Genomic DNA, 16,105 nt, shown 5'->3' with positions numbered 1-16,105 from the left:
TTATAATCAGAAACCGTCAGGCTACAGGTAAGCAATATTCGATTCCATTTTGCTCAACATTTCCAAGCACTACGATGATGTGCTGGACAGGCTGTGTTCAATGCAGTGGAGAGCAGAAGGACAAGTAAAGGCAAGGTCAGCCCCTGCTGAGCTCTGGGGTATGCTTCAGAACCAAGCCCACAAGGGCACGGAGGGGACGAGAGGGCTGTCTGGAGGGTGTGATTTGATCACGTGGGTCTCGAAGGTTGAAAAGAACGTCGACAGGAACAGAAGAGAAAGCTGCTCCAGGTGGAGAGAAGAGCGTGGTCAAAGGCATCAGAATCTTCGGTGTCATGTGGTGCAATTCAGGTACCTCATCTGGGGGCCTTGGTTTCTGATTCCCAGCCTAGGCAACCTGCTTCCAAGTACTCACCAGGGAACTACCTCCTAGGCATCTTGACAGGGGCTCAGTCAAGACAAGGACAAGAATCAGGGCTTCTAGTTTCTATTCTGGGACACACACCTGTTCTCCACAAGACTTCCTTTCCCTGATGAGAAGACCTACCCTCGTAGGCCTAGGAGTTTAACCATCTAAGGTTTCCCTCAAGTAGTAAAGGAGTATACATTTATTACATGCAATTTTGAAGATGCTGAAAAATAGAAGGAAAACAAATCTTGTACCTCTCACCACCCAGAGCAAAACAGTTAGCATTAACGTGACAAGCAGCAGCCTTCCAACTGAGGTCAGGTGCATGGCCGGTGCACTGTGTGCTGACCCCTTGCAGGGAACACAGGTTGGGGAGGGCTGTGTTCTTATTTTTTTCATTTCAAATTTTAATTTTCGTAATTAAAAATTTATTATTATGGTAAAACATGCACAGCCAAATTAACTTCATTTTTTATTTTTCATTTTTTTAAAAGATTTTATTTATTTGTCAGAAAGAGCGAGCACAAGCAGGGGGAGCGGGGCAGGCAGAGGGAGAAGCAGGCTCCCCGCTGATCACGGAGCCCAACGTGGGACTCGATCCCAGGACCCTGGGATCATGACCTGAGCCGAAGCCAGACGCTTAACGGACTGAGCCACCCAGGCGCCCCAGCAAAATTTACTTTTAACCATTTTAAAATGTACAATTCAGTGGCATTAAGTACATTCACAGTTGTCCCCTTCATTATTATCCATCTCTAAAACTTTTTACCATCACAAATTAAAACTCTATCCACTGAACCCTAACTCCCCATTCTCCCTGCCCCCACCCCCAGCCCCTGGTAACCGCTACTTGGCATTATCTCTATGAATTTGCCTATTCTAGGCACCCCATATAAGTGGAATCTAATGTTTTCAAGGCTTATCTATGTCGTAGTATGTACTGGCATTTCGCTCCTTTTTATGGATGAATGTGCGTACGTACCACATTTTGTTTTATCTGTTCATCCGTCAATGGACATTTGGATTTGGGGAGGCTTTTATGTTATTATTTTCTGTTAGCGAGGCTTTTGAAGGTGGGAGGCACTTGAGCATATACATATTACTGGGGAGGGAGCCCCTAGATGGGGTGGTGCTAGAGCAAATGGATGGAGCAAGGCCTTGCAGAAGGGGGGGGAGGAGTGGCATCAAGTGCAAGGGTAGAAGGAGAGGTGCTACCTGGTAGGAAGGCCTGCTTTGAAGCCAGACGTACCCAAGTCTGAGCCTGGTCCAGTGACTCAACAGCTGTGGATTCTAAGTGATTTATTTATCATCCATGAGTCACAGGTACCTCATTGTGGTTTGTGGTTGTAGGGATTAAAGAGAATGATGCTTAAAATAACCAACACACTGGAGGTGCCTGACCAATGTGGTTCTCTAAAAAGTATGGAAAAGTGAGGGTAAGTTTTTGGGGCAGGCAACTGAAAATTCATTTCTGCATATCTCAATACTTTTTCCTATAAAGGAGGAAGCAGGCAGTGAACATTTGGGACACTTAACTGGGACAACAAAGGAAGGCAGAGAAAGGCACGGCCTCAGAAAAGACACGAGCTGCAATCTGGCCACTTTCCAAAGCCGAAGCACCACATTGTTCCTAGCTTCTGCGTCTGCGCTCCGAGGATGATCTTGGTGGACTCCTCATCTTGCTGTTGATGTGTGAAACCTCAAGCCCTTCCCGCGGGACAGAGTTAAGGGCCTGGGACGCCCTGGTGCCTGCCTGTCTCCTCCTTCACCTGGGAGCTCCCATCCAGACACACTGTAAGCCCTGACACGAGTGCAGTCCCTGTGCTCGTGTACAGAGGACGTCTGGGAAGGTGTGCAGGCGCCAAGCGGGAGAGGAAAGTGTGCAAAGGGAACAGGCCTGACTTTTCAGTTTATATTCTCCAGACAGAACACATACTATTTAAAAATAATAATAATAAAAACGATGTCAAACCCAGAAAGGTTAAATTATGTTTAGCACAATCTCCAAAGGCAGATTTTAAAGATGTGTTTCCAAATGTTACATGTGAAAACTTTTCCTTCCTTCCTTCCTTCCTTCCTTCCTTCCTTCCTTCTTCCCCCCTTCCCTCCCTCCCTCCCTCCCTCCCTTCCTTCTTTCGAGATTTTATTTATTTTATTTTGGGAGAGAGAAGGAGAGAGAGAGCACAAGTAGGGGGAAGAGCAGGGTGGGGGGAGAGGGACTGGAAAAGAATCTCAAGCAGACTCCTTGCTGGGCACGGAGCTGGACCCGGGGCTCGATCTCACGACCCTGAGATCATGATCTGAGCTGAAACCAAGAGTTGGACGCTTAACCGACGGAGCCACTGGGTGCCCCTTGGTGCAGGGTCTTCAATTGCTCACACGCCAGGGAAACCCCGTGTGTGCAGCTGAGCTGAGCATCTGGTCGAAGCAGTGATTGATGGGGGTCTCCTCCCCAGACCCTGAAGATTTGGGGGGGAAAGGGGTTCCCATTCAGACTTAGGTCCCCGGCAGCTCTCCTACCATTTAGCCAGTCTGCATGATTTCATTTTCTGACCATTTTTTATAATCTCCCGTTTTCCCATCACTGTTCTGCCCCTTCCTTCCTGCATTTACCTGCCAACCCATTTAGATCGTATTCACCTTTTACTGGTTTCCCCCAATTACGTGTAAGTTTATATCCCCGTAAGTGCTGGGGGTGCCCCGAATATAAACCCCTATGTTACTGATCACACACACTGCCTCGTGGCAAGTCCCTCGTGTTGGCTTTCCCCTCTCAGACCCGTCACCAGTCTCTGTACGCCTGCCATGCCCACACAGCAGGCGGACGGTGCAGCACTGCGTGCGACTGGATAGGCCAAACCAATACGTCGGTTAATTAATATGGTCTGGAAATGAGTTATGCTTTTCATTTCTTAAAAAAGTAGGCTCCACACCCAATGTGGAACCCAATGTAGGGCTTGAACTCATGACCCTGAGATTAAGACCTGAGCTGAGATCAAGAGTCAGACACTTAACTGAGTCCCTTCATTTTTTTTTAACTTTTAAAAAAAATTTTATTATGTTATGTTAATCACCATACATGACATCATTAGTTTCTGATGTAGTGTTCCATGATTCATTGTTTGTGCGTAACACCCAGTGCTCCATGCAGAACGTGCCCTCTTTAATACCCATCACCAGGCTAACCCATCCCCCCACCCCCTCCCCTCTAGAACCCTCAGTTTGTTTCTCGGAGTCCATCGTCTCTCATGGTTTGTCCATTTTTTTTTAACTTTAATAAACATATACAGATGTGCCCAAAATGTACCAAGCTATTACTCAGACCCAGTTCCTGTTCTAGCAGGGAGACAGACACAGATAGCCACAGTGTGACAACCTACATGATACCGGGCTCTGGGGGCTCCGGAGGGGAGAGACATTCACTGGGGGGCGAGGGGGCATGCCCGAGTCAGGACCGGAGAGACACCAAAGATGGTGCCAGACAGGAGTGGGTGGGGATGGAAAAGGTGACAGAAGGGCCTCCAGAACGATGGAATCAGACACAAGGCAGGCCGTGAGTGAACATGTGGGGAGCTGCCTCTCTGGATAAAATGCAGGATAATTTCTGAAGAGCCATGGGAAGTGTCTAGAAAGGGACAGCAGCTGTATCATCGTCTCTCTCCCATGGCTGTGTGCTTCACTTCTCTTGTTCCTTTCACCGCTACCCCTACTCTCGTACCAGCCTACTTACGTGCCCCGAGGCTATGGGCCTTTCACTGTTGACTCTTTCCTTCTAGATAGCCCAGCACTTACTTTCTATCTGTGATGTTTAGATTTGCTACAGTGTTTATTTTTTTAAAATATTTTATTTTCCCCTGCGCCGCTTGTGGGGGGCCCAAGTCCTTCTGATCGAGGCCCCCCAAAAAATAAAAAAAATATTTTATTTATTTATTTGACAGAGAGAGAGAGCAAGAGAGGGGACACAAGCAGGGGGAGTGGGAGAGGGAGAAGCAGGCTCCCCGCGGAGCAGGGAGCCCGATGCGGGGCTCGATCCCAGGACCCCGGGATCACGACCTGAGCCGAAGGCAGTCGCTTAACCGACTGAGCCACCCAGGCGCCCCTGCTACGCTGTTTAAAGTTACTGACTTGCGATGTGCTTTATTGCCCTAGTATAGCTTATTTGGTAATGAACTCTGAAATCCTAGTAACACAAAAATGAAGGAAAAAATACATACCCCAAAGATGATGTACCATATATAGCTGCCCAATCTGAGAGAAGAATCCTCCCACTGCTTCATTACCGTCCTGTCTGAAGCGAATCGCACGAGCCCTGTAAGGAAAAATGACAATGTTCGGATACTGAACTAGGTATGTCGAAAAGAATCCGATTTCGTCTGCCCTCAGAGCAAGTTGTACGATATGAAGACAAATTGTTTTTTAACTATCAAATGCAGTTGAAAATTATTTTAATGTAGATAACATATATAAGATGTAAATGTACTTTTCTGTAGCTGTAAGTCATTTTTGGGGGAAGCAGACAGTAATTAATGACTCTTAAAATCAGTGCTCGAGAATACATAGTCGAGAAAATTGGCTGAGGATAGGACCCATCAACTTAAAAAGAACTGCTTCTCTAAGAACGTGCTGATAGGGAGTGAGGGAAACGTGGATGCTAGACCACTCAAGATGCCAGAAGTTACTGTGTCTTAGGGAGACAGGGACCACCCCTGGAGAATGGGGTTTAAGACAGGGATGAAGGGAGCACACCTTCAAAGCACCTGCAGACCATGAATTCTGGAAAACACACCGAAGAACCATGAACGTGGAGCTTCCTGGCAATACACCATCACTATCAAAATGGAAGCTGCCTCATGGTATTGTCATAGTGTTGTGTGGTGACAGATGGCAGCCACACTTGGGGTGAGCACAGCATAACGTACAGACTTGTCAAATCACTGCTCTACACCTGAAACTAATTTCACGTGTGTCAACTATACTTAATAAAAAATGAAACAAAGAACCCCTGCTTCTTGTTTTTTTTCTTACCAGAACAAACCATCAGGATAATGAATACCAAATGGCATTCCTATGTGTGGAAGAATGTGTGTGTATATATATGTGTCTATGTGTCTAACATGAAATTGCGATTAAGTTGGCTAAAAAATGGCACGTCTTAAACTTTCAACATTTCCTACTGCAAAAGGTATCAGCTCCTTAAACACCTTCTCTCTTATTTGCACCACGCACTTTATTTTTATATCTAGTGATGCATCTGAAATCCTAAAATGGTTTTAAAAAAAATGTACAGGGGCACCTGGGTGGCTCAGTCGGTTAACCATCCCACTCTTGATATGGGCTCAGGTCACAGTCTCAGGGTCCTGGGATCGAGCCCCTCATCAGGCTCCACACACAGCGGGGAGTCGGCTTTTCTCTCTCTGCCCCTCCCCCAGCTCGGGTGTGTGCATCCGCGCTTTCTCTCGCAAATAACATCTTTTTAAAAAATGTGTATGTTTTCCAAAAGCAGTTTTCTTTCAAGAATCAAACTTGAAAATGAAGGAAGTGGCTTGAAGTGATACAAGGAGGTCACCTGGGAAAGCATAGCTGGAGTCCGTCAGAGACTCCACACCACAGACCACCAGTGTATTTACATCAACACTGCCCGGGTTTGGGCCTCAAGTCTGTCACATCAAGGTACCAGAATTGACAGGACTTAGGAAGATGGATTCATTCTCATTAACTTAAAGGAGCTGGAGGCATATGAACAAAGATTCTAATCTACTAATATTTACAGTGAGACATAACTCTTGAGGGACAAGAGATTCAAGTTGGCTTGACCAGTACATTCTTGTCCTGGAGGCAAACTTCATAGCAACTGAACTGGCACATCTCAAGGCAGTGGTGGGGCACAGGATCAGAGCAAGGGCAACCAGAGTGGGAGTGATAAAGCCAGAGTCCTCAAGATCGATTTATGCATCTCGGCTCTCATCCCCATGAGCTCAACTCTGAGGGGGACCCAAGCTTTCAGGTTCTTCTGTGGTGAAGGAGGGATCTCTTGCTATTGCCCCCATGGGTTACCCCCAAACGATATTAAAATCTTTAACGCTTCTAGTTAGAATTAAGTGATCAATAACTTCACAAAAATTACAAATCTGATTGGTAAATTATTGAAATTGAGCAAATCACTTTAACGTGCACTCTAACTCAGGGAAAAACTGTCTTTCATTGATAGTGATAAATATTCAGGATTATTCATTCCATTATGAATTTTTCTAACTCAGTTACAGTAGGCAAAGAAAACATACTTGCCTTAGCCTGGTAATAATCAGAAGCATGTACTGAAGAGGAGATCACCATCTTAAATAGTTACCTATGTGCCAAAATATAAATTGAATGCTGAACTGGCTTTATAAATACTTGTTTAAATAGCTAAGAATAACCTCAGTACTTCCTTGCGAAGTTCACAGTGGGCAAGTCTTAATAGTAACGTGCAAAAATAGAACTAATGAATGATCCTATTCTGTGGGCAACTAAATTATTACATTTATAAGGCCCCTCCCGAAAAAAGGTCTCTTATTAAAGTGGTGCCTATAAAACAGTGGTAGCCAATTAAATAGGTATGTCTTAGTTTTCAAGTTAAAAAAAAAAATCTAACTTGCATTATGTAACCTCTGATGACCCAAAAAGAAAAGATTTATTAGAAATAAGAATCACAGGGGTGCCTGGCTGGCTCAGTGGGTAGAGTATGCGACTCTTGATCTCCGGGTTGTGGGTTCAAGCCTCACGTTGGGTACAGAGACTACTTAAAAATAAAATCTTAAAAAAAAAAAAAAATCCAGACCGTTTTTTGGAGCTAGAAGAGATCTTAGAAATTATACAGTTCAAAGCAAGATATTTCATAACTGAAAAACGAGAACACATCTAAGTTGAAAGTAAGTAAAAAGTCACAGATTCTCATTTAAAGATAAGGAAACCAAAGGGTTAATATCTAATGGCCAATAACCTACTCTTGTATCCCTCTTAATTACTGAGGCTTTACATTATTATAACTTCTATTTGTTTTTTTTCTCACAATAGGATTTTCAAAAACTATATAAAATTATGATTGTAAAAGTTGGTGTTTTGTGATAATGCTAATGAGTATGCTTCTTGCATTTCACCATTAAGTTTAATGTAGCTGTTAAGATGGAAGAAATGGAAAGTTTTATCATTTATAGATCAGGGCTCGCAAAACAGACCCTCAGACTAAATCCCACCTTCTGTAGCTTGTTTTCATGGCCCAGAACCTAAGAATGATTTCTACCTTTTTAAATGCTTGGAAAAAATCTCATCAAAAGAAAAATATTTCAGGGCCGCCTGGGTGGCTCAGATGGTTGGGTGTCTGCCTTCGGCTCGGGTCATGATCCCAGGGTCCTGGGATCAAGCCCTGTGTCGGGCTCCCTGCTCAGCGGGCAGTCTGCTCCTCCCCCTCCCTGTGCTTCTCCCCCCGCTCATTCTCTCTCTCTCTGTGTGTGTCTCGAATGAATAAATAAAGAGATCTTAAAAAAAAAAAAAGAATATTTCATGACACATGAAAATCATGACATTCAAATTTCAGCATCCATAAATAAAGTTTTGTTGGAACACAACCATGCTCATCCATTTACAAATCATTCTTGGCTGCTTTCACACTAAAACAGCAAAGTTAATTGTTTTAGACACAGAATGGTCCACAAAGCCTAAAATATTTACTAACTGGTGCTTTACAGAAAAGTTTGCCAACCCGTGATTTAAATAAAATATTCTCTATTCTTGGGCGCCTGGGTGGCTCAGTTGGTTAAGCGACTGCCTTCGGCTCAGGTCATGATCCTGGAGTCCCGGGATCGAGTCCCGCATCGGGCTCCCTGCTCAGCGGGGAGTCTGCTTCTCTCTCTGACCCAACGCTCTCTCTCTCTCAAATAAATAAATAAAATCTTTAAAAAAAATTTAAAAAAATATTCTCTATTCCTAATTTTTAAAGTGCTTCTTATTAGAAATTCGTGTCATGAATAAAATAAAACTGGTATTGAATCTTATCAAATGCCTTCTGAACATGTATTAAGATGATTTTTATATTGTTAATTTGTGCCCATTAAAACACTCTGGCCACCTAGATTTTTAAAACATCAGTACTTGGATGCCTGGGTGGCTCAGATGGTTAAGCATCTGCCTTCGGCTCAGGTCATGATCCCAGCGTCCTGGGATCGAGTCCCGCATCGGGCTCCCTGCTCAGTGGGGAGCCTGCTTCTCCCTCTGCCTCTGCCCCTCTCTCTCTTTCTGTCTCTCATGAATAAATATTAAAAAAACCACATCAATACTTTACATTTTCTTATATTTCAGATCTTTTCAAAAAGCAATGACCACCACAGAAACGGATGAAGCTCCCTTTGCATTCCTCATCTTCATCCCCTCCCCCCATCCCCATGAGTCACCACTTTGTGGAAGCAGTTACCTCTCTTTTGAAGACAAGTCTTCCTGTCCATGGTTTTCTATTTCTACTTCATGTGTACGTATCCATGAACAATAATTATATCTTTTTATAGAAAACTTGTTTATAAACTCTCGTTATATCATTTTAAAATTTACTTAAAAGACATCGTGTTGTACATATTCTCTAACTAGCTTTCTCCTCATCTTGGTGTTTTCAATATTTATCCGTGACCCGATCTGTTTTATTTTTATTTTTTTTGAAGATTTTATTTATTATTTGAGAGAGAGAGACAGCGAGAGGGAACGCAAGCAGGGGGAGTGGGAGAGGGAGAAGCAGGCTTCCCGCCGAGCAGGGAGCCCAATGCAGGGCTCGATCCCAGGACCCTCGGATCCTGACCTGAGCCGAAGGCAGACGCTTAATGACTGAGCCACCCAGGCGCCCCCCGTGTTTTACTTTCACCACCGTGTTAAGATTCTACTGCACGAATATACTATAGTCCATTTCCCTCAGACACATAGGTTGTTCACAGGTTTGGCAATTGACCTTTTCTTCATATGTAACTACCAGTTTCCACCATCCATTCAGTGTTTACCAACCACCCAGGATGTGCCAGGCCTTGTAGACAGTCGCAGAACTGGAAAGTGGGGCCTCCCCTGGGGTGACAAGCACTCTAACAGAGGCATGGAGGCAACGTGCTGGGGTGCAGAGGCCAGACACCGGTTACACACTTGACTGTGTTATACTGATCAATTTCCTCATTTTGAATTATCCTTGGATTCATGGTATAAATTCTCTTTAGTGAGGTGTGTCATTAGCAGCTTCACTGAGGTATATTTTATATACCATAAAATTCAATTAGATGCACAGAACTTTTTTTTTAAGTAAATTTACAGACTTGTGCAATCATCAATCCAATTATGCTAAGATTCCTTGTGCCCACCTATAATCCTTTTCTGTTGCCACCCCCAGCCCCAGGAAACCACTCACCTTCCTGTCTCTATAGATTAGACTTTTCTGGACATCTCGTACAAATGGAATCATAGACTATGTGCTCCTTTGGACTCTTTCACATAGCAAATATTTGTTGCACATATCAGTAGTTCACTCCTTTTTATTGCTGGAGAGTATTCCATTATGTCGATATACCACAACTCATTTATTCTTTCCTCTGCTGATGGGCATTTAGGTTGTTTCCACTATTTGGTTATTATGAAAAATGTTATGATCATTGTATACGAGTTTATATGATGGATGCATGCTTTCATTCTCTTGGGTATATACCTTGGAATAGAACTGCTGGGCCATATGGTAATTCCATGTTTAACATTTTGAGTAACTGCCTGTTTTCCCAAGTGGCTGCACCATTTTACATTCTCACCAGCAATGTATGAGGGCCCCAACTTATTCACAACCTCCCCAACATGTGTTATGTCCATTTTTTAACTGGGTTATTTGTCTTCTTATTATTGAGTTGTAGGATTTTTTAATACATGCTGGATACAAGTCCTTTATCAGATATGATTTGTAAAATTTTCTCCCAGTCTATGACTTATTTGCCTTTTATTTTAAAATGATGCCCTTTGAGGGTGCCTGGGTGGCGGCTCAGGTCATGATCCCAGACTCCTGGGATCGAGTCCCACATCGGGCTCCCAGCTCAGTGGGGAGCCTGCTTCTCCCTCTGACCCTATCCCCTCTTGTGCTGTTTCTCTCTCTCTCTCAAATAAACAAATAAATAAAATCTTTAAAAAAAAAATTACCCAACCTTTAAAAAAATAAAAATAAATGATGCCCTTTGAATTATAAAAGTTTTTAATTTTGATAAACCGTAATTTATCATTTTCTTTCGTGGGCTGTGGTTTTGGTGTTTTATCTAAGAACTCTTTGCTTAGCCCTAGGTCACAAAGATTCTCTCCTATGTTTTCTTCTAAAAGCTCTGTTATGGCTAATTTTGGTATATATGTAAGGTAGAGGTCTAAATTCATCCTTTTGCAAAGATCCCTAGTTGTTTCAGCACCTTTGCTGAAAAGACTGTCTGTCCCCATTGAATTGACTTGGTGCATGGATTGAAAACTAATGGCTCATATATGTGAGCTTATTTCTGGACTTGCACTTCTGTTCCATTGATCTGTATGCCTGTTCTTATGCAGTACCACACTGTCTTGATTACTCTAGCTTTGTAGTCAGTTTTGAAATTGAGAAGTGTGAGTCCTTCAACTTTGTTCTTCTTTTTCAAGGTGGTTTTAGCTCTTTTGGGTCCTTTGCATTTCTGAAGCCTTCTGGGGTTTTGACTGGGATTGTGGTGAATTTATAGATCAGTCTGGGGAAAAATTGGTACTTTGCTACTTAAATGAAGAAAAAAACAAGCAACTGTGTCACTGTGGTGCTGTTTATATGACAAAAACAACACTCAGGGGCGCCTGGGTGGCTCAGTCATTAAGCGTCTGCCTTCGGCTCAGGTCATGATCCCAGGGTCCTGGGATTGAGCCCCGCATCGGGCTCCCTGCTCCATGGGGAGCCTGCTTCTCTCCCTCCCACTCCCCCTGCTTGTGTTCCCTCTCTCGCTGTGTCTCTGTCAAATAAATAAATAAAATCTTAAAAAAAAAACAACAAAAAAGCCCCCAACATTCCAAAAAAGGTAATATCCAAGAAGAATATGAAATAACCTAATACAACATTGGGGTTTTATTTTAAAAAAACCCAGAATCCTTACCTCTCATATAAATATATATATATATATATAAAATATTTATGGATGAAATGACATATTTTATTGTGAAATTCTTAAAAAATTCAATTTAATGACATATTATTCAGGATTTACCTTCAAATAATCTGGGTTGGGAGAGTTAGACCTAAGCAAGGTTGGCCATGTGCTGGTAATGTCTGAAGCTAAGTAGTGGGTATGGAAGGTGGAGAGATCCACAGTATTATTCTCTCTAGTTTTGTGTATGTTCAAAAAATTTCATAATAGAAACATCAAATAAAGCAGTCTAGTATCAAGTCATAGCTTTATCCCCAGATTTTATTTCTAGAATTAACACTATGACCTAAAATAATCTATTAATAAGATTGCAAACTCATCATTTGGGAATATACTCACCAGTAATTGCCCCATTCAATCATAGTTCCTGGCTGAAAAGAGATTTGGATTTTGGTTTGTTAGTTCTTCTGTGAAGAAATTTGGAAATAGTATAAAAATATCAAATGACAAAACTAACTTAAAAATTACTTTTAATAATGGGAAGTGTAACAAATAAAAAAGGAAACAAATTAATATTATTTACCATGCTCATTTCTATCCCATAGTGGGAGTAATATTCTACTCTAATTCATATAAGAAGGCAATATTTACAGTAAGTCATCCAATTATGGTTATCAAAACCATAGTTAGGCCCATCCTCCAGACGTACTGAACTTATGATTAAATTGTTGGTATCCATTCAGACTTTATCGTGAAGTTTTTAAAAAATTCAATTTAACTGAATCCCTATTTTTTCCCATATAATGGTGAATCTTAGACTACTAAGAACTACTGCTGCAATGTACTCCTTTTAATAATGTTGTTATGTTGCTATCTGGGGCTTTCTTTCTAGTAGTCACTTAGTGGGGAAACATGAAAGTCTTACAAAATATTATTCCCTTTGACTCTTACAGTGCCGTGTAATTTATTCCGCAGTCTCACATTTATTAGTTGCTCTAGTTCAATTACAGCAAATGCCACATGTTACAGCTAGTCCTGCATGTTAGGTCTCTCCTCTTAAAAACAGCAATGCTACATGGAAAATGTCAAATAATAAACATTATATGGAAGATTATAAAAAACAAAAGAGCTTAGCAGAAGAGAAGGAATGAGAGCGAAGAAGATTAAAAAAAAAAAGGAAAGAAGAGAGGGACTGGACAGAAAAGAAAACAAACCGATTAAAATATTATGCCAAACACACATCACAAAATGTAAACTCAGGGCGCCTGGGTGGCTCAGTTGGTTAAGCGACTGCCTTCGGCTCAGGTCATGATCCTGGAGTCTCGGGATCGAGTCCCGCATCGGGCTCCCTGCTCAGCAGGGAGTCTGCTTCTCCCTCTGACCCTCTTCCCTCTCGTGCTCTCTGTCTCTCATTCTCTCTCTCAAATAAATAAATAAAATCTTTAAAAAAAAAAAATGTAAACTCAACTTTTGTTGCTGGCACTAAGGGGTGCTTACGCCTCCTCACAGAAGAATGAGAGGGCCATTATCCCATATTTCAGTACTTACTCGGAGCTGGTAAGATCTGAGTTCATATATATTAGGTCCTGACCGTGGGATAGGCTCATTCCAGAAACTGAACTCCAACAGCAGCTGATTCCTCCTAGAGAGAAGCATGTTGCTTCTTGCCTTGCGGAATTCCACAAATTCCTTAGAGGGGGAAAAAAAGTGCTCATGATATCCGCTAATATTTACATATAAACCCATTTTAGTATCATTTATGTTCCTCCTATAATAGAATACTATCATAAAAAAGGGTCCCAGGTGGCCCGAGACAGCCCTGATTTACATTTTGTTGAACCAACATAATAACTATAAGCACTCACTTTCACTCTCAAAAGTGTCCAGATTTAGATGACAAACTTCATGGCCATCCTAATTATTTTAGTAACAATGTAAGCAAATTTAATTTCCTACATTTTTAAGTTCTCCTAATGGTGTCTGACAACATTTTAATAGAAGTGACATAGAGACTACAAAATACCAGATGGTCCAAAAGCCACTTATATTTGGACTGGGAATCTACACAAAAGGTTTTCTTTCCTAATAACATATGGCTGTTAAAATTCTCTTCCCTGACCTGCACCTATTACTGAAGGGAGGGGGAGGAGATGGAAGTCAGCCCCAGGGAGAGACTATGTGGTTGGCGGTTCCCGAAGCTGATATGCGTTTAGGTAATCCAGGGCGGACTGTGTCTACCATGCTGATTTACTGGCATCAAAGTACCAGCTCAGCAGTTTCAAAGTACAACTGACTTTTACAATAAGAATTGTTATGTTAATAGTATTACAACTGGTTAATTATGTTTCAATACAGCTTCAAGAATCCAAATAATAAAACTTTTACTACAAAGAAGTTTATTACCGTTAAAAAAACAAGGACAGAAAAGAGTCATTTAATTCTGTACTATCATTTATTAGATCATTAGTCTGAATAAATAAACATTTTTCAAAATCATTACCTGATTTTCTTTGAGTTTACTCATGACCTCTGTGAGGGCTGGATAGCCTCCTTCATACCTCCAGAGGTGGACTGAAATATATTTTGAAAAAAAACATACATTTAGAGTTTCACGATACTCCTACCTTGAAAATAGTCTAATACACATAATGTTAATACAAAATTGTAATGTGCCATGTGTTGGCATATGAGTTACACCATAAAGTTTCAATAATGGATTCAAATGTTAAAACAACAAAAAAAAAGTAGTTTTTGAATTACTGGAGAAACTACTTTAACCACAAAACTAGACTGAGACTTGGAAAGCTTTGATTATAAAAACAAGCATTAAATTGAATATTATTTAAGTCGTTAACAGCAAAGGCTTAGGGAACAAGTGTTTATTCCAAAGACTTCTGCTTCCTACCAGCTTGATCCTGCTCGCCATACCACGTGTTCCAAGTCCCCACCAAAGTACAGGGGTAATGCTTATCTTCATGAATCTTTGGCAACACCTCTTGACTTAAAGAGAAGAAACAGCAACACTAATTAAACAACTGACAAGATTATACCAGGTCCAACACATGATCAACAATAGGAAAAAGGCCATCTACTCTCTTCTGACAACTGACCTCAGAAATATTTGTGATAAAAATACGTGCAGAGTTAACCTTTTGGCTGAATTCTACTGCACTCTAATATCCCACTTATCAGAGGCTTAGGTTTCTGTTACCCCAACTACCTAGAAGAAAGTAAACAACTCAAGTATAGTGATAAAAATGGATAAAGAAGAGCCAAAGGTCCCAGGATTCCAGGAACTACATGGGTCTACTGTTTGCTATTTCAGGAAAAAAAAAAAAGAAGTACCTAGGAATGGTGAAGTTTCTAAGAGCTAAGCTCTGCTCGTTCCCAAAATGGAAAGGGGAGAAACAGGAAGAGTAGAAAAAGAGCATGGAAGAAGAAATAAGAGCAGGAAGTGATGTTTAAGACAGGGGGCCACAGAAGTGGCATGAGCAGGCAGAGGTGGCAGGGGCAGAGAACAAGCTGGCTGCAGGAGGGAAGAAGACAGAGCTAGAACCCAACACAGTCTGGAAGCAGCCCAGCTCTAACAGTCCCCAAGGGCATCAACATGGCAGAGGGACCCAAATTAAAGATTCAGCATGGAGCCTAAATTAGGTTCTATTCAAGTCAACCAGCTGACGGGACTTGAGAAGGATCATACAGTCCCATGTCGCACACCCCCAAGTTCATTACCAGAGATTGTGCAGCACTAGCGGCAGAACTGTGACAGTCATGGCCGTGTATTAATTTCACAGACGTGCCAGAGCTTGGCTCCAGGGAAACCTTCCTATGGTACAGATTCTAGTGTACAGAGCAAGGCAAAAGGAAGAGACAGAACTGTGCCATCCCAAAATAAAAGCTAAAACCTGCACACTTTTTGAATAGAAAAATTACAATGAAAAAGTACAATACAGATTCAACAATAAATGCAAAAGGATATCAAGGGTCAGAAATGGAACCTGATCGAACTATCTGCTGACACTGAGTGAAAATTAAGTTCATGATCACCACCAGAGGCTGGGGCACTAGAACTGAGTGTATATGCAGTTAACAGGGAAAAGCTCAGAATGCTCTTATGTCTAACTAAATGAAAACCTGTACATTTTCATGACCTTGAACAATGACCACACCATGTGTATTTTTTGAAATGCCATACACATGGTGTGATCATTGTACAGGTCAAAAAAGATTTATGTTAGAAATAACATGGGACTGATGGAAATCAGGGGTGGGGAAAGATGGATTATGTGAAGTTATTGGAAATGGCTTTTTTTTTCTTTTTTAAAAGACTTTATTTATTTATTTATTTGAGAGAGAGAGAGAGAGAGAGAGAGAGAGAGAGAGAGAAACAGCATGAGAGGGGAGAGGGCCAGAGGGAGAAGTAGGCTCCCCGCTGAGCCGGGAGCCCGATGTGGGACTCGATCGACTCGATCCCAGGACTCCGGGATCACGACCCGAGCCGAAAGCAGTCGCCCAACCAACTGAGCCACCCAGGCGCCCCTGGCTTTCCTTTTTTGTCATGACATAAACAACC

At 41.9% G+C, this 16,105-nt stretch overlaps 2 protein-coding genes across 2 annotated transcripts in view; one reads left to right on the top strand and one right to left on the bottom strand.

Moving 5' to 3' along the window:
• The window catches only part of PSPH (phosphoserine phosphatase), a 61,253-nt gene extending 58,825 nt beyond the window's left edge, over positions 1-2,428 (top strand). The window contains exon 11 of the mRNA XM_028109832.2: positions 1,908-2,428. Coding sequence (XP_027965633.1) covers positions 1,908-1,941 — 34 coding nt within the window. The 3' untranslated portion in view covers positions 1,942-2,428. The remainder of the gene's footprint in view (positions 1-1,907) is intronic.
• Positions 1-16,105, bottom strand: part of NIPSNAP2 (nipsnap homolog 2) — a 31,676-nt gene that overhangs the window by 2,778 nt on the left and 12,793 nt on the right. The window contains exons 4-8 of the mRNA XM_028109839.2: positions 14,438-14,532; positions 14,033-14,103; positions 13,081-13,221; positions 11,932-11,963; positions 4,621-4,715 (exon numbers count right to left, since the gene is read on the bottom strand). Coding sequence (XP_027965640.1) covers positions 4,621-4,715; positions 11,932-11,963; positions 13,081-13,221; positions 14,033-14,103; positions 14,438-14,532 — 434 coding nt within the window. The remainder of the gene's footprint in view (positions 1-4,620; positions 4,716-11,931; positions 11,964-13,080; positions 13,222-14,032; positions 14,104-14,437; positions 14,533-16,105) is intronic.

This window comes from Eumetopias jubatus, unplaced genomic scaffold (assembly GCF_037043125.1).
Source record: "Eumetopias jubatus isolate StellerSeaLion01/CBP00866 unplaced genomic scaffold, mEumJub1_p1.0 scaffold_12, whole genome shotgun sequence".
In the NCBI taxonomy this organism is placed as follows: domain Eukaryota; kingdom Metazoa; phylum Chordata; class Mammalia; order Carnivora; family Otariidae; genus Eumetopias; species Eumetopias jubatus.
Note: the sequence above shows the minus strand (reverse complement) of the source record. Positions and strands in the feature narration are given on the sequence as shown.